At 38.2% G+C, this 23,605-nt stretch overlaps 3 protein-coding genes across 5 annotated transcripts; 2 read left to right on the forward strand and 1 right to left on the reverse strand.

The window, feature by feature from the left end:
• Positions 1–3,556: 3,556 nt before the first annotated feature.
• LOC118470392 (uncharacterized) lies at positions 3,557–7,987 on the forward strand. 2 transcript variants are annotated; one of them, XM_055016765.1, is made up of 5 exons: positions 3,557–3,715; positions 5,547–5,867; positions 6,066–6,296; positions 6,390–6,593; positions 6,795–7,987. In XM_055016765.1, exons 1-5 carry the CDS (start codon positions 3,667–3,669, stop codon positions 6,962–6,964), a joined length of 975 nt encoding a protein of 324 aa, XP_054872740.1. In that variant the 5' UTR covers positions 3,557–3,666; the 3' UTR covers positions 6,965–7,987. The 2 variants fall into 2 exon arrangements, with proteins under 2 accessions (XP_054872740.1, XP_054872741.1); XM_055016766.1 differs by having other exon boundaries at positions 6,390–6,500.
• Positions 7,988–10,188: 2,201 nt separating this feature from the next.
• On the forward strand, positions 10,189–14,308 carry LOC111569534 (uncharacterized). 2 transcript variants are annotated; one of them, XM_023271703.3, is made up of 6 exons: positions 10,189–10,348; positions 11,399–11,719; positions 11,920–12,150; positions 12,245–12,448; positions 12,588–12,695; positions 13,191–14,308. In XM_023271703.3, exons 1-6 carry the CDS (start codon positions 10,288–10,290, stop codon positions 13,373–13,375), a joined length of 1,110 nt encoding a protein of 369 aa, XP_023127471.2. In that variant the 5' UTR covers positions 10,189–10,287; the 3' UTR covers positions 13,376–14,308. The 2 variants fall into 2 exon arrangements, with proteins under 2 accessions (XP_023127471.2, XP_023127472.2); XM_023271704.3 differs by having other exon boundaries at positions 12,245–12,355.
• Positions 14,309–16,855: 2,547 nt separating this feature from the next.
• Positions 16,856–21,857, reverse strand: cdx1a (caudal type homeobox 1a). The gene is made up of 3 exons (XM_023271727.3): positions 21,322–21,857; positions 20,121–20,269; positions 16,856–18,707 (listed from the first exon to the last, which is right to left on the reverse strand). The coding sequence occupies exons 1-3, from the start codon at positions 21,668–21,670 to the stop codon at positions 18,522–18,524; spliced, it is 684 nt and encodes a 227-aa protein (XP_023127495.2). The 5' UTR covers positions 21,671–21,857; the 3' UTR covers positions 16,856–18,521.
• Positions 21,858–23,605: the final 1,748 nt, after the last annotated feature.

Consider the following 23,605-nt stretch of genomic DNA (forward strand, 5'->3'; position numbering starts at 1 on the left):
ACCCTTTAGATATTTACCAGCCAACCTTTTGTTGCATCTCTCTCCTTCACAGACAAACTGAATGACAGCACTCTTAACCTGACCACACCCTGGATTCACCTGTCGTTTCCTAGTTTCACTCCCCGCTAAGCTTTGAACACCCGGTTACATCAACCTGACAGAATATGCCTTAAAGCTGCTGTCTCTGCACAAAATGGTCACCCCCTAGTGAAGTTCCTCCAGATAATCTTTGCTTACTCTCTCCCAATTTAACCACTGTCCCTGCTTGCTGTGATCTGGTGAAGGATTATAAGATGGACTACTTTCTTTCTGATCAAAATCCTTCTTGCCGATGAAGTATTGGACTAAATGTAACATACCACCCAGGTTAACAAACACAAAGGTTTCCACTTGAACATTCCACAAGTAATATAATTATCACTGCGGTTTCTTTCTTCAGAAAACACTTTTCATATCCTGATCCCAACCTCTGCTGCGCTGGGTGCTCTCCTGGTGCTGGTGTGTTGCTGCTGCTGTGTGTGCATAGCAGTGAAACGTCGGAAGAAGTCAGGTAATTATATGAATTCCCATTTTTCAAAAAAAGCTCAGTGAATAATGGGATCTTTTCAGTGACCCTTTCTTTCTGTTTTAACTGTTCTGTGTTCTGTGCAGACTCGCGTATATAACTGAGAATATAAAAGCTTCAGTATGAGTTTGGAAGAAGGAACTCAGCTGAGGACCATTATCAACGATGGATGCTGAATATAGGACTCCAGAAAAACTCCAGAAAACAGGCCTTTTAGCATATTTGAGATGCTGAAAAAGACTGGAGCTTTTAACTCATATCTCACATTGGTGCTGAAAATGATTTTGATAAAACAACAGTGAATTGTGAAAGTTGTCTGCACCTAATTTTGGTACAGCAGTAGCGGCAGAAGCTGTGTAACCACAGTTCTGAGGTCACTTATCGGAAAAACTCGATGGAAATCATATTTGATCTGCTCTTTGTGAAAAGATACAAACAGAATGCTGGTTATAACTGACAGGCTTAAATTTCTTCTTTCATCTTTTGGGTCAAACTGTTTAAAATCTCTTGAAAAATCTCTTAAAACAGGACTTTTGTATTTTTCTACTTTAAATGCAGCATTTTTTTCTTCTTTTTAGCTTTTAGTTTAGTTCTGTTGTTTGTTCTCCACATGTGCTAAACTCTGGTTACATACAGATGCTAAATAAACTTTAATGTGCAATCAGATATAGTATTCATAGAATTTTGTATATTGTATGAGAACAGCAGCAGTCTGAGAAGCACAGCAATATGGAATTAAACTGCATCATTATAAAACGTAACAATAAATGTATTGATATGACAAATTTAGGCCAACAAACATCACCATTTCTGATTTAGTTGTTTTCTAGAGTCAGTGTTTGTGCCAAAAATTATGTAAATGTAGGACTTTGAAAACCACTAGGGCAGTGGACGACCAAAGCAGTTTATTTCTAAGTCCAACTGGAATTCAGCTCATCATTCATGTTCTGCTATCACAGCAAATGAAGACAGTGTTTGGGTTTCACTTAAACTATATCAAGTTTAAGCAACATCTGTTTATATTCAACTTCAAGGTTAGGCTATAAGAAACGTGCATCATTTTGTATTGTGTATTTCTTAACTGCACAGACAGCTGGTATATACAATGACATGATAGGACATAAACATAATGAGTGTAAAGTTAAAATTGTTATTTGTACTATTTTTTATGATCTTATATTGGCATCTCATTTCCTCCGCATAACTTTGAACCTTGTACAAGTACTTTATTCATAACTAAAGAAAATGGTCTATCAGACACAATGTAACAGAGCAGAATAAGAGAGCAAAAAGAGGACCTTTGGGAGAAAATTTACATAAATGGTTTGTATGTTGACATTTTTTCTTGCAGCTTGTTTCACTTCCTGTATAGATGAGTGCAGTGACAATCTTTCCTTGCATAGTATGATGAAACTGAACATGTCATTTTAATACATGGAACTTCAGAAACTGTCCAAAAGCTTCTCCTAAATTTCTGACACTTTCTATGAAGCCCACACACTGGTTGTGAAACAACATGACTTTAAATGGAAGACAAACTATTTCAGAATGCACTTTTGATAATAATGTCTTTAGATATTGTCTTGTGTGACTGCAATAATTTCTTGTCATTAGGTTCCCACTGTGAATGAGGAACTCAAGTTATCTTTGCAATGCTGGAAATAACACAACAGGAAGTGTGTCTGAGAGGGTGGCTTTGAGGTGTGACTGAAATGGTTTGTTGGTAAAACTGATAAATAAATGTACACCCTGATTATATATTTCAAACATGACTGTGTTAAACTTTTTTCATACCTTCAGTACATAAAAACATCCAGGTTCACTTGTTTAACTCAGTTTAATCCTGTCATGGAAACTGTACATCTTTCTAAATTAAGACAAAATGTTCCTGTGAGTGCAGAGTAGTTATGTATGAGAACAAATCATTGAGAAAATATTAGATATTACATGTATTGACTATTATGATCACATCCTGCTTGGCTTGAGAAATCATCTTATCTGAAGCTGAAGTATATAAACAGTGAGCATCCACTTCTTCCTTTGTGATGTGTTACGTAGCTCAGACACCGACCCACACATGAACAGTTTTGTACAAGAATCATCAATGAATAAAATATAATCAAATGTTTTGTATGAATGGTGTTTTTGTAAATACTTTGATCTCTTGTGACTGCCACAAATACATGATGCTGATCAGAGTTGTATGACTGACATAAACTGTCACCATTTGCCACAGTATCACCTCTACTTATGTCATGAACTCAGACTGGACCAGTGAAAAAACTGAATCCATATTTGTGTCATTATGAGCCAATGACAGCTTGACTTACTGAAGGTGAGGATGGTCCTCATGTTCCAGCTTTGTCATTAAAATAGATTCTGTTGTTTCACTATTTTCATCTCCAGCCAGCACAAACTAATGCAACTTCATGTAATGTTTCTGTTTGTGATGCTGCCATTGAGTTAATTCAACTGTGTTTTATCACTGATCTCACAGTTAGTGGTGGGTTGTACTGGACAGAATCATGTTCACATGTGTTTCTGCAGCATTCATGTTCATAAATGTGAAACCAGAAATGAAGAGCAACTGCTCTAAATAAAATGTAGTTCAGTAAACACCATCTTAGACTATGACTTCAGTAGTAAATATAATTACATTTATCAGAAAATGTCCCCAGAATCTGATCATCAGGATTTAAAAAAAGTAATCTATTGTTCATTTCATTATACTAGATGCAATGAAATATTACAACGGATGTACCAAACCAAGTGTTCAGTGAGTGAACTGTAGTTAGCAAAGTATTAGTTACTGTATGTTTGTGACAGATGTAACATGATTCCAGTAACTAATGATGTTAAATAAATAAAATGACGACTTCTAAGTAGTGACAAAAATTCACTGAAGAAGATGATGTGTGTGTTTCCTTCTTGCACAAATTAATGACCATGTTGTTGCCACTTCCTTCTTCACAAACAGGGTGTGAAAAACTTTTCTTCTCAGACTGATCAGTTACAGTTGATATTTCTTCTGGATGCATGTACGATAAACGCACATGTTGGTAAATCAAATTTATGTAACAAACACTGAACAGTAACGAGACATGGAAGCTGTGGTCGCACTGTTGGTGATGCTACTTGGAGTCTCTCACGGTGAGATCTTCAAATTCTGTCACTTTATTAACGTCTGATTTGTTGTTTCTACAATATTTTTGTAGCAATGGGATCAAATGTAGTCAGTAAACAGAATCTGATATTATCCTCTCTGATGTGTGAAGCAGCTCAAGTGCTGGAAACCAGCTGTGGTTCAATTTTCTTTTGATTTATTTTTTTATGGTAAAACTCTGAGATCAATTCTGCATTAATGTGTACTAAGAATAAGTAAAATAATCATGACTGATGAGTTATTTGACGATCTGTGATTTAACTATTACATTTGGTTTTGCAGGAATACAATGTTTTGTAACAAAGTAATAAGATAATCATTACTGATGATAAATGTAGTAGTACTGGTTTTCACCACAATTTTTTGTTTGTTCAACAGAAAATATTGTAGCTTCTGATACATGGAAAGGTTTTTAGTTCATGCAAAAGTTTTAAAATAAAATATTTGATAATACAGAATATTTCAGTCTGTGGCTTTAGATGAACATCATGTCTACATACAGTTACAGCACACATTTAGAACGATGTTTGTTAATTTGAATGGAAATGAAATGAGCTGACTTGTTGAATATTCCGTAAAAGTTATCTTAAGGGTACAAAGAGAGCAAAAATGTAATGTCTTTTTAATGTTCTCTTCTGGAATCATGTTTTTACTGTTGTATGTTTCATCTCTGACGTTTGAGTGTTTTTGACAGTATTTTGAGAGTAGTCTAAAACAAACTGAGTATCAAGCAGCATTTTACAGTTATGAGAAAGATTATGCTACAAGCCTGTAACTGTAGTCTTTAGCATAGTTGTATATGTTAGTGGGAAACATTATCTACATGAGTTACAGTGTAACTCTTACAACTGCTGAGACTAATGTTGGCCTCCAGCCTCTATTTGCTGTTGTATGAAATGTGTTAAATAAATGAACAAAATCACAATGCCAGATATAACACCACATATAGAATTGTTCTAACACTTCTTTGCAGCTACTTAATGCTGCCCCACTCTACAGTAAAATAATCAAAGCTCAAGTTTTTATGGCTGCAGCACTGATTGAAATGATTGTTCTGTATTCAACATTTTTTATTTTTTTTGACAATATTTGCTAAAAACAGATGCTTTTTTAAAATCTTGGGATCTTAAGGGTTGTTGAGGGACAGTAATTATACTCTCCTTTGGAAATACTGCTTGATATTAATTCAACTCTAAACTCAGTGTTTCACAAAAACTTTTAACTGATCTGATTTCCATCACGTGAAAGAAGTATTAAGAACTTTTTCTTAGGTTAAAGTGGAAACAATGCATTGTTCAAAAAATCCACTGATGTGAAATTTTATACATTTGCAAACTGGTCTGAGAGATACAATGTCTGTGAGTTTGCTCATCACTCTTTGAAGGATTTTACTGACTATAAATTTGCACATTTAGAAACTTAATGTGATGGCAGACAGGATGGAGTTCAGTGTTATGGGGCTTTGGGAGGAACTGTGATCCTCCAGCTGATGTTAAAATGTTGTGTGTGAAATAGGCTTGTGCTGACAGGGGAATAAGTCCTGTTACCTAATTTCCCTTTCTGTGTTAACTCAACCTTGAATGTGTTTCCCTCACAGTCCTGTATCATGCTCAGCTGCACAACAATACAGTACATGTATATTTGCATTGAGCGGTCTGAGAGACACTTGACTGCAGCCAAGGGTCTCTCAGAAACAGACATAAAATAGAATTTTACTTCTATTTTAGGTCAGTATTTGCATGATTCAATGTGAAAGAACACACAAATGTGCAATATTTTCATTTTTCTTTTAAAATGTTTTTTTCTTTTCATTTGCAGGTTTGGAAACGTACTGTGATGGCAGGAAGGATGGAGCTCAGTGTTATGGAGCTTTGGAAGGAACTGTGAACCTCCAGCTGATGGACAGTGCCTCAGAAATACCCAGATATGAATGGTCACACGACTCAACAATAATCCTCAATGGGAGAAAGAATAACATTATATCTAATAGAATATCAAGCAGATCTGTTTTTACTCCCAGTAATGGAACATTCAGGATCAATAATCTGAGCAGGACTGACAGTGGAAAATATAAACTTAATATTCTTGATTCCACTCTACAGAAGTCAGGAGAAAGGACTCTACATTTGTCTATTCAAGGTAAATTAGTTTTTCCTGCACAGACATTAAACCACATTGATACTGATCCAAATCTCACATTCTACTGATAATCCAGATAATATATCTTGTGTTCTGCATTTATCTGTCTTCTGTGTCTTTTGTTCTTCATGATAAATCATAAAGAATGACCATTATTCTGCTGTAACACCTAAAGTCCTGTGTCTGTGTGTCTCTCAGCTCCTGTGTCCTCTGTGCTGCTGGTCTCTGAGTGTCTACAGGGAGACATGAGGGTGTCCTGCTCCTCTGTGGGAGGAGACGATCCTCAGTACAGCTGGACTCTGGATGGACGTGAACTGACAGACGATGATCTTCTCTCTGGAAATACTGAGTCTGAAAACATCACTCTGAAAGCAGATGTCTCAGGATATCTGGTCTGTTCTGTCAGGAATCGCTTCAGTGATGTCTGTGGTGAGCAGGACACGACTGAAAATGACTTGACAATCATAAAACTGATGATTATGATTCACTGTTTACATTTGTTCATAAACTGTCTGTTCACAGGCTTCACAATCAATAACTGCACCTCATTCAATGGGACACAAAAGTGGGTCTTTGAATCCAATGACACTGTGTGTACAAATCCAACAACAATCTCAATCACATCCACAGTGGGTAAGGAGACTGACATAGCGTCTGTTACACCCTCAACTAATATCACACCCTCCAATCAAACTGAGACTTCTGGCAGAGATGATCCATGGTACAGTAAGTGGAAACTCACTCTACTGCAGTGGTTTCATTGATGTCATTTTTTCTTTCTTTCTTAGTCTGTCTTTACAGAGACGCATGTATTGTTTACTCACCTGAAGGTTTGTAGTTTGTGTGTCTTTTCTGTGCGTGTCCTGTCACCACTGAAACCACTGTTTCAGCTCTAACCTGACATCTGATGTTTGTGTCTCTGAACAGGTCGGTCTCTGCTCATCTGTGGCTTACAGGCATTAGGGTTCATTCTAGCATTAACTGCCATTTCCATCTATTTCACCTGCAAGAGAAAGAATTATGAGAAAGCGGAATCCTCTGCTGTCCCACAAGCCACAGAATATCCACAGGACTCTGTTGTGATGGTTGTAATGTGAAGCAGTGCATCTTAAACTCATGCTACCTTTCACCTGCTGACATTTGTCATGTGCTTTTATTAGTGACAAAATAGGGGTTAGAAGGAATTTCTCTCCTGTTTTTATTCTTTTCTTAACTTCACAGCTCACTATCAATTTCCAAAGAAAGCTCTGAGTGTTTTCTGGATTTGTCCCACTGTGAAGCTCTGATAGAACGAAGGTTCTGCCTTCAGTGATCACAGCTGGAACAGTCTGACTCTTTTTATTTGTCACTTTACCAGATCTGGTCAAGAGAACTTCATTTTGCTGAACAACAACCTTGTTTTAACTGTGGAATTTGCGAGGAAATAGGGGGTAACTGCCACGTCATACTGTATATTACATTATATTTGTGATTAGCTACAAAAATATGTTCATCCAGCTTCATCTTTTTACTCAAGTGTCATCATGTGAACATGACATAACGTGTTTGTCTGAAAGGGTGTTGATCTCTAAATCTGATAAAAAGACACATGAAATATTAAATGTCACTGTATGACATGAAGACATTCTTCGTATATCACAAAACTGGAACTTCTTAAAACGCAAGGAAGTTTATTATCACCAAGGTGGAAACTGTTGATTTTCCTTGAAGATAAAGAAAAACTGGTGTTTTTTTCTTGTATCATACTGAACTTTGTATATATACATTCTTAAAATGGTAATATGGCAACATGTGTCGTCAAAATTGTGGTTTACTTTAGTTGCTTTCGACTGTTTTGTATTTACAATCTGTCAGTCAGTCATTAATGTGGCGTGTCATGAAAAGTCTTCTTACACACTGACAGTTTGATCGATGACTGTACCTTCAATGACTCCTGAGATCTGAATAAAACTCCTCTTCATCAGTGTCAGCAGGTGTGAGGTTTCCCTCTACTGGTTCACAGAGGCGTCACTGCTGCTTATGGATAATGGTGCATTCGTTGAACCTCCCTGCTGAATCTTTCATGCAAAACCAATGGTCAATAAAAACATATTTGCAGGAGCCATACACTGCAAAACAAACATGCATCAACTTTCTTTTGATCACAAGAGGTCAGTGCTGGGCGACATAAGAAGTGAGAGGAAGGAGGCTTTGAAACAGGAACATCACAGAAAAATAGCTTGAGGTTTTAGTCGCAGTGGAACAGCAGCACAGTGTGAATGTATGATGAACACCTTTTGCATCCGCTACTAATAAGGAACTGAAATGATACTTTGAGGTTATTCTTTTGCTCTGTGGTGAATGACAGAACGGCTATCATTCAAACTGACATTAGCATCAACAAATCCCCCTAAAAACTTTCAGTGTGACATTTGGTGTCACAGTTTGATGAGCACTGAAACGGAAAATTGTGAATGTCAAAAGTAACTGGTAACTCAAAGGACCATCAAAAGAAAAGTCATGTGTTATAAACTAGTTTCAACTACAGAAACTTGTGTGTTTAAGTGGTTTCTAACTAACTGTAAGAACAAATAAGATTTCAGGATTTGGAAAATGTGTCTCCCCCAAATCCCACTTGGTTGACACAAGACATTTTCAGTCAATCATTTTTGGAGGGACGGCATATTGCTGCTATGCTGATACCACAGACACAAACAGAACCATAGTCCTTTGACTGTAGGTTAGTTTTATTAGAGAAATATAGTGTAAAAAGGTTTAGGTGTCAGAATTATTTTTATTACGTCACTTTGTATGTGCCGCTGTTGCTGGTGAGTTTCTGTCTGTGAGATTGAAAAGTCTTAGCCTGGCTATGCAAAATGTCTTGAGAGGACATGACATGATTTGACTAAATAAATAAAAGTGAACTGAATTAAAATAAGTCAGTACTGTAAGTGTAGTGAGACGAAAATATCCACCTTGCAGCTGCTCACCTCAGCCAGCCCAGTTGCAGTTTATTTCCACATCTGTTCAGATTCATATAATACAAGCAGTGAAGATATCGAAGAAATTTAACTGGTAGGTACCGAAGATTACAGTCACCAGTTCAGTATGTGAATAAATGTGAAATATTCTCACACTTTTCTCTTCTGATCCTGAGTTATGGTGTTTAAAAACAGAAAAGTTCCTTTGCAGGATGTAACAATAACACAGTGAAGCTGACATTTGATCTTTTCAATATAAAATGTGGTCACTTCATCTTTTTATCGTATGAGACATTTGTGTGACATTTTGTCATAATCATTGTATGAATTCTTGAGTTAAAGCAAAATACATGTCTTCAAAGATCACAATGACCTTTGACCTTTGGCCACCAAAATCTTGTTGGTTCATCGTTGAGTCCAAGTGGACGTTTGTGTCAACATGTTTTTTAAAAGTACGAATGTCAGGATAGCCGACCACACAATGCTTCTGGGCATAACTGTCATCAGCAGAGAGGCATGATTATAATAATTTTTAAAAATGTGGTAATTGTCATTGTATTATTACTGCAGTATTCAGGTATTCATGTCAAATGCTAAAATTTCAAATCCAGTTGACTATATTTATAACTGTGCTTGACTGTATTTATAGTATTATGATCCTTAATTTTCAGACAGTTGTTTTCTAAGATTTTAGGAGTTTAACCTTCACTGTTGTCTATTTAAAATATCTCCTTGTGCAACTTTAAAATTGAGCTGAACAGTATTTCTGTAAAGCAATATTTTGGGAGGATCAAAGCTGTTTATTTAGTTTTGTAAAACAACTTGTTTTTTCAAAGTTTGCAGGTGTAGATTCTTGTCCAAATGATAAAGAATTATTTTAAAATGTGCAATTATTGTACGTGAATCCAAATGTATGCATATTTTTCTTTCATTTAGAATGTCTTTGTTTTTAAATATCTGAATTTTTCACTGCCTACAAAATACAGTGTACAGCGTGTGCACATACTCTTTTATGTGCTTGTTGTAAAAGTGACCTGGATTGGATTAAGTATAAGGCATTATTATATGTTTACAGATAAGAAAAATAAGCCACAATGCATCTTATGCTTGTTTTTAAATCACCCACACCTTTTTTGTAATTCTTATTTATTTTGTTAATGTTGGAACAGAAGTGTTAAAGAAGCGCCAGCTGTCAGTCTCAAATCCTCTTTCACCACAAATGAGGTATATTTCTATCTCTTCCACTCAGTCCATCACATTCGACGGCCTTCTATTCGAAGCCTAAAAAGGGGAAGTAAAACTGATATCACTTCCTCAGTGCCTCTCTGTATACAACAACGCAGTGCTTGGTCAAAGCATTCGTATGTTCTGCCCCAGAACAGGACAGACTGCGAGCTGTTCAGAGCAGGATACATGTGGTAGAAAAAGTCTGAAAGCTGCTGGATCAACAGAGGCTGAACATGGGCGCTGTGGTTGGACTGCTGCTGCTGCTGATGATGATGATGATCGGAGTCTCTCATGGTGAGTTTCAGCTTTGTTCATGTGGCGCTCTATTAAAGCTTGGTTTTAGATATCAGTCACACATTTTTAGGCAATGAGATTGAGTAAAGTGAACAAATAAAGTCTGACAATGTCCTCAGTGACATGTAGAGCAGCTGAAGGTTCTTTATTTGGTAAATTCAGCTAAGCAGCTGTTGAATGTGATCATAGTTGTGTGACTAACATTTGAACTGAGATTTGATTCCTCTTTTTTAAAATTGTCTCATCACTCAGGTTAGTTGGTAATGTTGGCAAATCCTTAGACAATTTCACACGAATGCAGTCTTTTGAGTAACATCTAAAAATAAATAATAGCATTAACACCAATATTATTTTATGACAAAAGTGCGTCGTTGTTTGCAGGTTAGACCTTTATTTAATCCTTTAGGAAAAACACTGGATAACTTGCAGAATATTGCCGTTAAATGATGTTTACAGACGTTTTGCTACTGTATAGATACTGAAATATTCTAACCACCATTTGTATCATTTTAAGCTTTTGGGGGTCTCTTCTACAAGTCAGGCTTTGTAAGCGTCAAAAAAGTTTAGATGGACAGACGCTTTTTTTTTTTTATCATTAGGAGGACTAAATAAATAACCAAACATACAGAACACTGTTAGTGATTAATTGCTCTGTTTCATGTGACAGTGAGGCAGCACAACCCTGCAGCTGACACAGTTAAACAGAGTTCACCCATCATTCATTTATTTATTTACTTTGTGGTTTTCCTACTGAAGTGTTAACATGTCCTCTGTGAAACAGGCTTGTGCTGACAGGGAAATAAGTCCTCTTAATTCATTTTACTTTCTGTGTTAACTCAACCCTGAATGTGTTTCCCTCACAGTCCTGTATCATGCTCAGCTGCACAACAATACATGTATATTTGCATTGAGCAGTCTGAGAGACACTTGACTGCAGCAAAACCACTATTTCTATTTTAGATCAATATTTACATGATTCAACCTGAAAGAACATACAAATGTGCAATATTTTCAGTTTTCTTTTAAAACACTTTTTCTTTTCATTTGCAGGTTTGGAAACGTACTGTGATGGCAGGAAGGATGGAGCTCAGTGTTATGGAGCTTTGGGAGGAATGGTGGTCCTCCAGCTGATGGACAGTGCCTCAGAAATATTTAGATATGAATGGTCAAGCAAATCAAATGTGATCCTCATAGTGTCAAAGAACAACATTATAACTAATGGAATATCAAACAGATCTGTCTTTACTCCCAGTAATGGAACATTCAGGATCAATAATCTGAGCAGGATTGACAGTGGAAAATATACACTTAGTATTCTTGATTCCACTCTACAGAAGTTAGAAGGAAGGACTCTACATTTGTCTATTCAAGGTAAATTAGTTTTTCCTGCACAGACATTAAACCACATTGATACTGATCCAAATCTCACATTCTACTGATAATCCAGATAATATATCTTGTGCTCTGCATTTATCTGTCTTCTGTGTCTTCTTTGTTCTTCATGATAAATCATAAAGAATGACCATTATTCTGCTGTAACACCTAAAGTCCTGTGTCTGTGTGTCTCTCAGCTCCTGTGTCCTCTGTGCTGCTGGTCTCTGAGTGTCTACAGGGAGACATGAGGGTGTCCTGCTCCTCTGTGGGAGGAGACGATCCTCAGTACAGCTGGACTCTGGATGGACGTGAACTGACAGACGATGATCTTCTCTCTGGAAATACTGAGTCTGAAAACATCACTCTGAAAGCAGATGTCTCAGGATATCTGGTCTGTTCTGTCAGGAATCGCTTCAGTGATGTCTGTGGTGAGCAGGACACGACTGAAAATGACTTGACAATCATAAAACTGATGATTATGATTCACTGTTTACATCTAACAAATAAACTGTCTGTTCACAGGCTTCACAATCAACAACTGCACCTCATTCAATGGGACACAAAAGTGGGTCCATCAATCCAATGACACTGTGTGTACAAAACCAACAACAATCTCAACCACATCCACAGTGGGTAAGGAGACTGACATAGCGTCTGTTACACCCTCAACTAATATCACACCCTCCAATCAAACTGAGACTTCTGGCAGAGATGATCCATGGTACAGTAAGTGGAAACTCACTCTACTGCAGTGGTTTCATTGACGCCATTTTCTCTTTCTTTCTTAGTCTTTCTTTACAGAGACACATGTATTGTTTACTCACCTGAAGGTCTACGGTTTGTGTGTCTTTTTTGCTCGAAACAGATAATCTGCTGCTAATAGGCAGTGTGCTCGCAGCACTGCTGATTTTATTAATTGTCGGCGTCGCAGTCATCTGTTCTCAGAAGAAAAAGCAAAGCACCAAACCAGAAGGTACAAAGCAAAACTTCCCCTTTTCTGTCAACTGTTTTAACTGTTGTTGGAGGGGTGAGTGGAGGGGTTCTGTTCATAAATTAAAGGAATAGTTTGATATTTTGGTTGATGCAGTTTCTGATACCACTCTCATATCAGTTTAATTTGAAACTACTGCGAAAGGATGGTGGGTTTTATTACAAAACCTGGAGACAGGGGGAAACAGTTAACCTAGCTCCTTCTAAAGACAAGAAAATACATCTACCAGCAACTCCAAAGTGTGATAATAAACATTATTTAAAGGGCAGATTTGTGCAGCTTTTGGACAGAGTCAGAGTATTTGTTTCACCCTGCTTCCAATCTTTGTGAAAGCTGTAGCTGCTGCAGAGAGTGACATCAATGTTCTTGTCTTAGCAAGAGAGAAAATAAGTGTATAAGGACAGACTATCCCTTTCTCCAAACACTGGGCATAATTACTATATTATGTATGTTTCACTCCCTGCTGCTACTCTACAGAGGAAGGAGATGACAAGGAATTAACCTACGCTGACGTCAAGTTCACGCAGCGTCCAGGGAGGCAGGTGGAGCAAAGGGCAGATTTGGAGGTGGAGTACGGCCAGGTCAGGTTTTCGGAGCGACCTCAGCAGACGGAGCTAAGGGAAAATGATTGTGTGTACGCCATGGTCCGTAAAAGCAGGTGATCTGAAGTGACTGGAGTGCTTTTACAAGGACTGCACCGCTGAAAGCAAGTAGAGAGAGACAGAAGGGCAAGTTCAGATACCTGGAGGCCTGTCATCTCAAACACGAGCCATCAAAGCCCCTATATGTCCTGATTTTGTATATTTACTCTAAACATGTGGGCTGTAAATGGGCATCAAAGCATCCAGTCACCTTTAGGTCTGCATTCCTGCTTAAGAATGTTACACTAGCACTCCTGTTTTTGTTTTTTGTTTTTTGTTTTTTTTTTTGGGGGGGGGGGGTATTCAACATTTTATTTTAAGTATTTCGTAATTTTTTACCCAGTTTCTGGGTTTGTATGATGCTGTACCTTTCGGTTGTTACTTGTCTTTAATTTATAGGCATATTTAATTTAAAGTTTCTTTGTTTCATACTTTCTTTACAATGTATTTAGCTTTATTATTTTAATGATGGCAGACATGAACAGTATTTGGGCATGCCTGTTTTCCCTTCATCTAAAATAGTTGCTTTTAGTTTGACAGCATACAACTTAAATAATAAAATTTGCTCAAAATGAAAAAATGCACTAATTGAAAAGATTTGTTTGGATCAGTTGGTGTCCATAATATGTAGAATTCTATCGGTGCTGAGTGTGTGGGAGGAAGTGTCACAATCAGTGATGCTATCTTTTATCCGCCCTTCTCGTTTAAAGATACATTTGCAGTGAAATGTCTTGTATCTTGGGACATTCTCGCTAAGCAGAAATCCTTTCCACGATGCAAACACTTTGGCTTTTTTCTGGGCTTTCATTCTCACGAAACTGGTTTATCGGTTGTATTTGAATCAGTTAATGGTCACATATCCCCTTGGTGCAAAGTTCAATTTGCACAGGTTGTAAAGTTGTAACTGTGCTATATTCTCTAATAAATAAAGTTTCAGTAATTTTGTTTACTAAATGCAGGCTTAAGAAATATTAAGTCTGTTCATTACCAGTTACATCAGATCTATTTATTTCCAGCTTTATGTACTGTTTTTTGCTTTTGCAATCTACTTGACAGCACCTTTAGTTTTTCCTCTTAGTTAGCTGCAGAGGAAGACACCCATAAAGCAGAGTGCTTTGTTCATGTGTAGATTTTCTCCTTTACTGAAACAAGGGAAGAACTCAAATGGAAACATACAGTATCTTCACAGAATTCAGTCAACTCAGGAAAATGCAGCTCGAGAGGAAAAGACATTTAGCAGCTTGTCAGGTTCTGAGCAAAGGATGTGTTTATCTTTAATAACATCAAGAAAGGCTTTCTATATTTAGTTTGTTGCTGTTCCTAAGTGTTTGTGGTTTACAGTGTTGAATGTACCCTAACAGACATGCAGGTATTAATGGTGTTGGAATTTAATAGCATTTTGTGATTGTTGAATAATTTTAATATTTGAGAATGTTAGGCTTACAAGTCCAGTTAAATATTTGAGGTAAATAGAAAGTCAATTAAATAAAAGCCTTCTGACATTTATGATTTAGTTTTAGCCAACAGTTAGCAAACAAAAAGCTTCATGATTAGAAAAGTTATTATAGCCTCAAATAAAACTGCACCACTATTTGGATCAATATGTAATCTGTAGATATATTTTCAGGTTGTGCAGATAAATGAGGAATAATTGGTGAAACACAACCCATAGAATGGAGGTACGTATTTTTGTAAAAGATTCCAGTATCTCTCTCAGGCAAATATGACTTTTAGGTGAGTTTTACGATTCAAAGGTTTAATAGTCTGAACATGCAAGAAGGAAAAATTCAGAATCTTGAAATTACAGAGATTGGTTTAACGCAAAGGCATAAATATCTACCTGAAACACCGCTCTCATCATATAAAACTGTAAAATTATTATGTTAGGTTTTAGAAAACTTACACTCAGACATGTTCCGTATTTTTGGCGGCACTTTCTCAACACATACTTACAAGAACATGAAACCACAGATATCACATACATCAACTTCCCATTTTGTTCCTTCCGCTTCTCAAGAACCAACTTTTTTTTAAACGTAACCACTTAGTGTCTGCATGCTACGACTCTAAAGATCGTAAGAGACAAACAGCTCAGTGCTGAAGGGCATCAGCTAGTGGAATACAGCCTCTTGCCTCAAGTAACTTGTTAAGTTAAACTCTTGACTCTCAGACATGTGCGCACACGGAGCAATTCATAGTGAACATTTTGGAGACTTTTTATATGGTCAGTGCTGTAAAGTGATGCAGGTTAAAGCTAAATAATCATCTGCCAGCAGCTTCTTGGCGTGGGCGTCAACCCGGTCAGCAGCGTATGAGCAAACCTTTGGACCTCACACTAGGATGCATATGTTTTCTCAGCTTAGCGACATCCTCTCACACACACTTTAGCATGCTTATGTTTGTATAAAAACCTCTTTCTAAATAAAATGACACTATATGACAAGCAGTAACTAATACCCCTGACTTTTTCACAAGAGTTCAGTCATCCCAATCCTGGTCAGGGAGCAGCTATCCAGTGAGGACCCTTAGCTAAGGTCCTTAGTGCTGCCATGCCCGCCTATCTCGTGTTGTATCTACTCTCAGATGTTCGTCACTTTGGATAAAAGCGTCAGCTAAATGAAACTGCAGAACTGTAGATGCACATTCGTCTATGTGATTTATTTTTATTTCAGTTCCTCTATTGCAGTACTTCTTCGGTTTCTGCATTATCACATCTTATTGTGCTGTTCAAATGCTTTAAAAAAGCATAGGTTACAGATAATTTTTCAATTCAATTTTTTTTGATATTTTAATGTTTGTGTTTAGTTTGTGACATCCTGTGCTTGAATTCGACTTGAGACGTTTCAATATTTATTTGCCGTGGGTTTAATCAAAAACGGAGCCTGCATGTTTGATTTAATAGTTTGGGGTTAAAGGTTTATAACCCTCCAACTGCTATTCAGCTGAGTCACAAATACAGTGCCATAAAATTGGCATTTATGATCCAGGATAGTTGCAGTGTCCTTAAACAACCACCTGAGATCCTCCTTGCCTCAACCTGCTCATCTGACCACTCAGTCACTACCACTTTGTAATGAAATGGGCATCAAACTGTCCAGTATTATTTCAGCCCTTTCGATGTGTGTGACATATAAGTAATCTAAAGAGATTTGACTGTTCATGTTAATTCTTGATTCTTGGAGCCAGAATTAATCATTTATTTTTTGCACATGAAAGCCAGGTGACTGTATAAATGTCTTGAGATTTTCACGTGATACTACCTTGCCATGCCAAAGGTACTGAACTATAAAAACAAAACTGGTGCCAGTTTCTCGATTATGAGCATGCCAGCTTTTGACTGAGGAGAGCCTTTAGATAAAAGAGTTTTGACTTTGAAACAAGAAAATAGTTTAAAATAGTGAGATTAACTTGTTGTGTCATATTCAGTACAGCTGTTTAATGCAAGACAAGTATGTATATAAAAAAATACAGAGTTTAAAGATACAACAGTAGCATGACGTGTATTATTTTAGAATTTAATAGAAGTGAATGATACAAGATTGAGGTCATCTTGGGCCATAATCTCATTAAATGAATGTACTTAATGGTCGGTAGAGCTCTATTCTATCGGCGCATTTCTTCATCAGTAGACAGGACGTTTTTCTCTGTGGAAATGTTTCAGAAACTTGTGGTGGAGTTAAAGCGGATGGACCCACAGCTTGTTACTTTGGTCCACGCTAATGAACACAAAATATAACTCCATCAATAAAACCTCTGTGCTGAGCTGCTTTTTATATAATGTGCAGTATATAAACCAGCACAAACTATCAAGCGTGTCGAAAGAGTAAACATGGGCATCCTCTCTCTGCAAAGATTGATCGCATAATTGCGTACATTGCACTAAGTTGGTGGTTCAGTGGTTTATTTTGAAAAAAAAGTTATCCTCCAGTGCTAAATTTTGCACACCACTTCTTCTTCCTCTTCTTGGGAGAAGACAAGAAGAACACATCAAAGTGTGCCAACTTTTGTCACATGTATAGTGCATACATTAACATTTCATATATAGAGACAGTAAGTCCCAAAAAACTAGAGCAGCAGGGGCTTTCTTCACTTAAAATAGTCTTCCAGGTTCATGACGAGGCTGAATCTCTGGGTTAAGTGGCATAATGACTACATATCACGAGTCATGTGGTTGAGCAATCTGCAGCTGTTTTTCAGGATGTGGCTTAACCCTGCTGTCTGAACATCTCACTCCATGGTCAATTTTTTTTTAGCATGTTCTATTTTTTTTTTTTTTGCTGTTATCACAGTGTTGTAGCTAAAACCTAAATAAAAAACTGACTTTTAAGTCAAAGTCCCCTTGCTGTTTCTTAGTATTCATTATCACTTCTGTGCACTCACCCCATCACTTATGCTATGTACAGTTGCCTTCTGAGCTGAAACCCATTGGTGTACAGTTTTTGAATGATGCATTTCCATGACATATCCTACATCAATATTTCAACAGATAGAACTTTAAAACCATTGTATATGATTTCTCCCCTTCTTTCATTACCAGAAACACACTCGGTTTCAACTTCCTGCAAATGCAAGTTGCCATAAACACGCACATTAGTGGCAGTTTACTTCCCTAACAAAGTAAGTAATAGGTGGGGCTATGTTTTGATTTAACTAGATCTGCATTATTCCTATTTATTTCTACATATTCCCACATGCACTTAGCGCAAACAGAGAGAGAAAAAGACACGCTAATCCTCTTCTCTTATTCGTGTAGCAGAAACTTGACCACACATTAACGTGCGCTGTTGCTCTTTTAAGCAACATTCTCAGAAATTTCAGCATTCTTCCTTCTTTCTTTACATTAAAGAGGGAAGTTCTAAAGATGAGAATTCACTGTTCTTCTATAAACAGTTCTTAAAGTTGACACATATGCATCATTAGTGACATTTTAAATTGTAGCCTGATGTTGAAAATGATTTATAGTAACTCAGAGCAGTACAGCGATTGGCAAATGCCTGCTAAACATGATCAGTGCGACAGACATGTGGTGCTTGTCTTTGTAAAGTAGACGAGGTGCAGCATTTAAACACCATGTCAGTGTGAATCACCTTCATTCATTCTGTGGTAAAAAAAAACAAAACACTATTTACATATCAGATACTGTATCAGTCCTCAGTGTGAGATCCACCTAGTATTCCTCCGACTTTATATCTGACAAAACGTCGCTCCTGGGGCTGGTGGTGTTGTGGGTGTCGGTGACTCCACCCAGCACAGGTGGGGTAGGTGTAGTTGTGGAAGCCTGCTGGGATTGCTGCAGCCTCTTCTTGGTGATCTTCCTCTCTTTGGCACGTCTGTTCTGAAACCATATTTTCACCTGAAGCACACAAAGATGAGATATCAATAAGAAAACTTACAAATTGGAGATAACTATCCCATCTCTTATTTCTTGCACATTTGTACACTGATACCAACAGCAATGATTTTGCATTTTGTGGTAACTGGCTCTTGTTCTGTCTCATCTACTTCTGCTTAAGTTTTGCAATCTCAAACTTTCCCCAGCAATGACACTTTACGCACCTAAACTCTGGGTGCTGCAGCCACTCAGCACTCAGCTGCGGGTTTAACCAGCTAAATGATCAGACGGAAAAAACAACAGCAACAGTAACAGCAAATGTGGGTGATATACCATCAACACCACTTAAGTGTTTGGCCACAAAACCTTTTGGTTTATAAAAGTCTTCTGCTAAAGTTGGCTCCTTGAAAGTGGGATTGTTGAAGAACATTCTCCTAATGTGTGCTGTGTTAATATTAACTCTAAATTTACCCATAAGAGAAACACGCACCTGCATGGACCAGCGTTACTGTGCCAAAGTCTGTATTTGAGTAGCAAGTTATACTTTCCCAAATCAGTAAAACATAAACAATGTAAATCCCATGAAAAACATACAACCTAACCACTTTGTGATTTTGTGAACAAATTCAAAAGCAGAAAACCCACTGAGTTTCGAAACAAAGCTGCCACAAATTTCAATGTTCTGCCTGCAGAGCATACACAATTATCTTTAATTTGCAGATGCCCTTCTTAACACTTTAACTGAGGCATATGGGTTTGGTAAAGCATCCTGAGACAATCTGAATTTTAATTGCCGCTATATGAATAAAATTGAATTTAACTGAACTCCCTCCTGAAAAGAACGATGTCCATCTGTCTGGGCCCAGTGCTAAAAGTGAAACTTAAGGAAGTTTTGAAAGAAGAAAGAACACATTTGATTCTTATAAATGAATTTCATAACACATGCTCTTCCTCAGTGCAGTAAACTCTGGGGTTTGGCAGCTACAAAGCTCACATGGTTTTTCTGATGCAATCTTCTTCTGCAGATGGAATCAGCAGTAAAATCATAATATGTGATGAAGATGAAGCCAGCTGTTGTTTTTGAATGAAGTCTTGTAAGTATATCAGTTTTAAGTAACTGATATACAAATACCCTTAAATTAGCCAGCTTCTAATAATGATAGAGTTTGGCTTGCTTTTTTCTTTACATTCATTACATTCTCACCTGCATTGCAACCCTTTGTGCACTTTTCCCTTCATTTTTTCCTCTCTACTTCTAGTCCTCTCACCTCTCTCTGGGTGTCACTAGTTGCTTTGACTGCTGGTGATGCTGTTGTGAAGCACTTTGTGGTTTAAATGTGTCTGTATTTGCCACATGTTCTGTTGATTGTGGTAGAATCTATGTGACTGCGATTTTTTTTTTTGAAAGGACAGCAAATCAACTACCAAACCGACCTGTCTCTCGGAGAGGCTGAGTGCCATCGACAGCTCCGACTTCCTCCTCATGGTGATGTAGCGGTTGTACTGAAACTCCTTCTCCAGCTCCATCCGTTGGTGGTCGGTGTACACAACCCTGTACTTGTCTTTAGTGCGAGTCTTCCCTCCTGTATCACACAAAACATCCCAGAATTAGTGAAAAAATGAACACAAGCTGGGATGATTTCCCAGCTCAATGTAAGTAAATGGGTGTGTTTTCTGTTCATGTGAGTTTCCTGCAATACAAACAGGCCATAATATGTCAGTGAGTCACATGCAGAGCTGTGCTGTGTCCAAACAGATGTCTGGTGCCACGTTCAAGTCCAGGCGCCACTTAAAGCCTCATCAATTCTATTAATCACGCTGGCTATAACCAATGTAAAGACTCCCCACTGCATTGCATCAGTGGCTCTCTCTTATCACTCTCAGTGGTGTTTACATAGGTGTTTACACAGGCAGCTATTCATTGACACACATGTTCACACACGTAAGAAACTGAGTCAGAGTTATTGATTGGAAAATCTGGGCATGTGACGGCATCGATCGAGGCACACAAACACACAGACGTGGGTAAGGCCCTCGGTTTCAGTGGAGGTTTTGGTTTGACATCTGCAGACTTCCTGCACTGCCGGTGTTATCTTTGGCTTGCACCCACCCAGTGGACAGAGAGGGTGGGGAGTGACACTTGTGCAGACTTCACGGCCTCCACTGTTAGCTTTGCATTGACATCTCGCTGGCGGAAGGGAGAGGTGAACAGCTTGATGAATGTGTGTGTGCAATCAGTCTGAATTTACTCTTTGCACATGTTGAAACCGTTCCTATTTTTGAAAATGTGTTTTAACATTGTCTGATTCTCCCATTCAACTGTTTGAAGTTTGGTTTGTCATCTGACTGCACTGTGGATTCTATCTAAAAGCTGAAGCGTTTGTTTGAGCATCTTCAGGTATAAAGTGAGTGTAATCAAGAGTGGGCTTTTCCTGTTGACATTTAAAGTGTCTGATATGTGATCAACCTCTAGATAAACTAGCATATGTGTGTTGGCACTGATACACTTCAAAGAAACCTTTTTCTAATCAGGTGGTTTAATGTGACCTATAATTATCTTTTATGGATTGATCACAGGCGAGTGTTTAGCGTTATTTCCTTAAAAGATGCAGTGTAAATGTGAGGAGTAAGTCACCTGAAAGTGTCTGTCTGGTGGAGTCATGGGGCCTCCTCCTGGAGCTGAAGGGGTCCTGCCCGGGGATGAAGCTGTAGGGGGTGAGGGACCCCTCTCCAGCGGCGGAAGGCGCCCCGCTCAGCTCCGGGGAGGTAAAAGTGACCTGGGCGGCGCTGGGGCTCGAACCCGCGAAGCTGTACGGATACTCCTCCCGGCTGCTGTATACGGAGTTCCAGGCGCTGGCGGACAAGTCACCGACTCCAGAGACGTGATGATGATACCCGGCGAAGTCATACGAAGGTGAGATGTACTGACTGTTCAGGGGCAGCGCCTGAGCCGGGTGTCTCACCGACTGAGGGTTGGGGTACATGCCGGTGACCTCGTTCGACCGCTGGTGTGACTCTGTAGCAGACCTCGGTGAATCAAACCTCCGTGCGCATGTTAGGCCGGTTATTCCGAGCAGGCTCTGGCGCTCTGTTTCCACTTCAGCCTAAGGATCAGGCTTATTACTGGCTACCTGTGCAGCCAGACTACACACCTTTATAGATTTACTGCCTGGGAGTTCAAAAGTATCACCGTGGCGTCACGCCTTACCTGAGACCCACCTGGCTGCTCTTCTTGGCGAGCGCAGGACATTGACCTGAATGTTGTACTATTGTGACCGATGGATAGTTGTTTGATAAGGCCATTCTGTGCGCTCATGTTTAGAGGGATCATGTGATGACTGTAAATCTGACGGCCAACAGTAGTGGAAAATTTATAAAAGGAAAAAGTCAGGCACTGGGCACAGAATAGCTCCTAGCTGTAGTCTGAATTTGAGAGTTGTAAATCTAAAATTTTAATTAAAACCCTTGCATGCCATGAGTGCAAAAAAATCACACACACACACACACACACGCACACCCACACACGCACACACACACACACACACACACACACACACACAAATGCACATTTATGAATTTTATTCAACTTTCAGAATACTTTCTAACAGACTTTCAGTTTTGTTTTTCTACAATGACAGCCTATGTGGGTTAAAATAACCATAATTGCAGTTTCTTTTTTGAAAGCTATTAAACGTCCAAATATGTGTATAGGTAAAAGTAGCAGTGCACTATCTATGGCAGCTACTTGTCCTCAGTTGTGGATATGGCCCTGCCAGCCTGATATACAGGGTGTCCATAAAATCTCTTTACAATTTTAAGAATTTATTACAAAGGCAGTTGATCAGATATCTTAACCAGATTTGTTTTATTGTAATCAGTGTTTATCAAAGTTTGTAATCACATTGAAATTGTGTGTTTCAGGTATCCTGTTGGTGAAAGATGTACTGTTAAATGAAACCCTGAAAAATGGCTACTCCTCAAGAGAAGGCACAATGTGTATCATGGTTTATTGAGACAAAACCGGATGTGCAGACTCTGCTTTGACCTTTTGACTGAATATGTGGCACTACAACTGAATGACCTTCAACCAACCATCATTTTCCAGCAAGATGGTGCACCACAGTTCCTCAATCAAACATTTCCAGACTGGTGGATTGGAAGGGATGGGCCAATTCCTTGGCCGCCACGTTCACCAGATATCCCTCCCTTGGACTTCTTTCTATGGAGTTATGTTAAAGATATCGTGTATCAAACAAAGATACGGGACATTCCTGACTTGAAGCAAGAGATTTCTGATGCCATTGCCACCACTGATGAGGCTATGCTACAGCGAACATGGCAAGAATTCGAGTACTGTCTTGATGTGCTTTGTGGAACTAATGGTGCCCATATAGAGGTGTATTAAATGAGGTAGAAAAAACTTTGACAGCCACTGATTACAATAAAACAAATCTGGCTAAGATATCTTATCAGCTGCCTTTGTAATAAATTCTTAAAATTGTAAAGAGACTTTATGGACATCCTGTATATTTTATTTAAGTATTAGTATTGTTATAATATGGTTACATGGCTGCTGATAAAGCAATATGTCAATCTTTGAGCAGTATTAAGCTGTACTAAACTTATTTAGAGAAGAAAGTGAGCAAAATAGCTCTTGGCAGTAGTCACAATTTGAAGGTTGTGAATCGAAACTGTCCTCAATAACCCATGCATGGATTCTCGTATGTGTGTAGGTGTGTGTAAGAGCAGTAGTTTACAAACTAGACTCAGAACATGACATACTGGTGTCTGATGTAGTAATGGCCCTGCTTGTCTGATAAACATTGTATTTAAGTATCAGTATAGTTATATCCTGGTTGCTGTATGAGAAGCATGTAAATCTTACAGCTGTATTATGTATTAATGTGAAAATAATTTTA

This window comes from Amphiprion ocellaris, chromosome 13, assembly GCF_022539595.1.
Source record: "Amphiprion ocellaris isolate individual 3 ecotype Okinawa chromosome 13, ASM2253959v1, whole genome shotgun sequence".
In the NCBI taxonomy this organism is placed as follows: Eukaryota; Metazoa; Chordata; class Actinopteri; family Pomacentridae; genus Amphiprion; species Amphiprion ocellaris.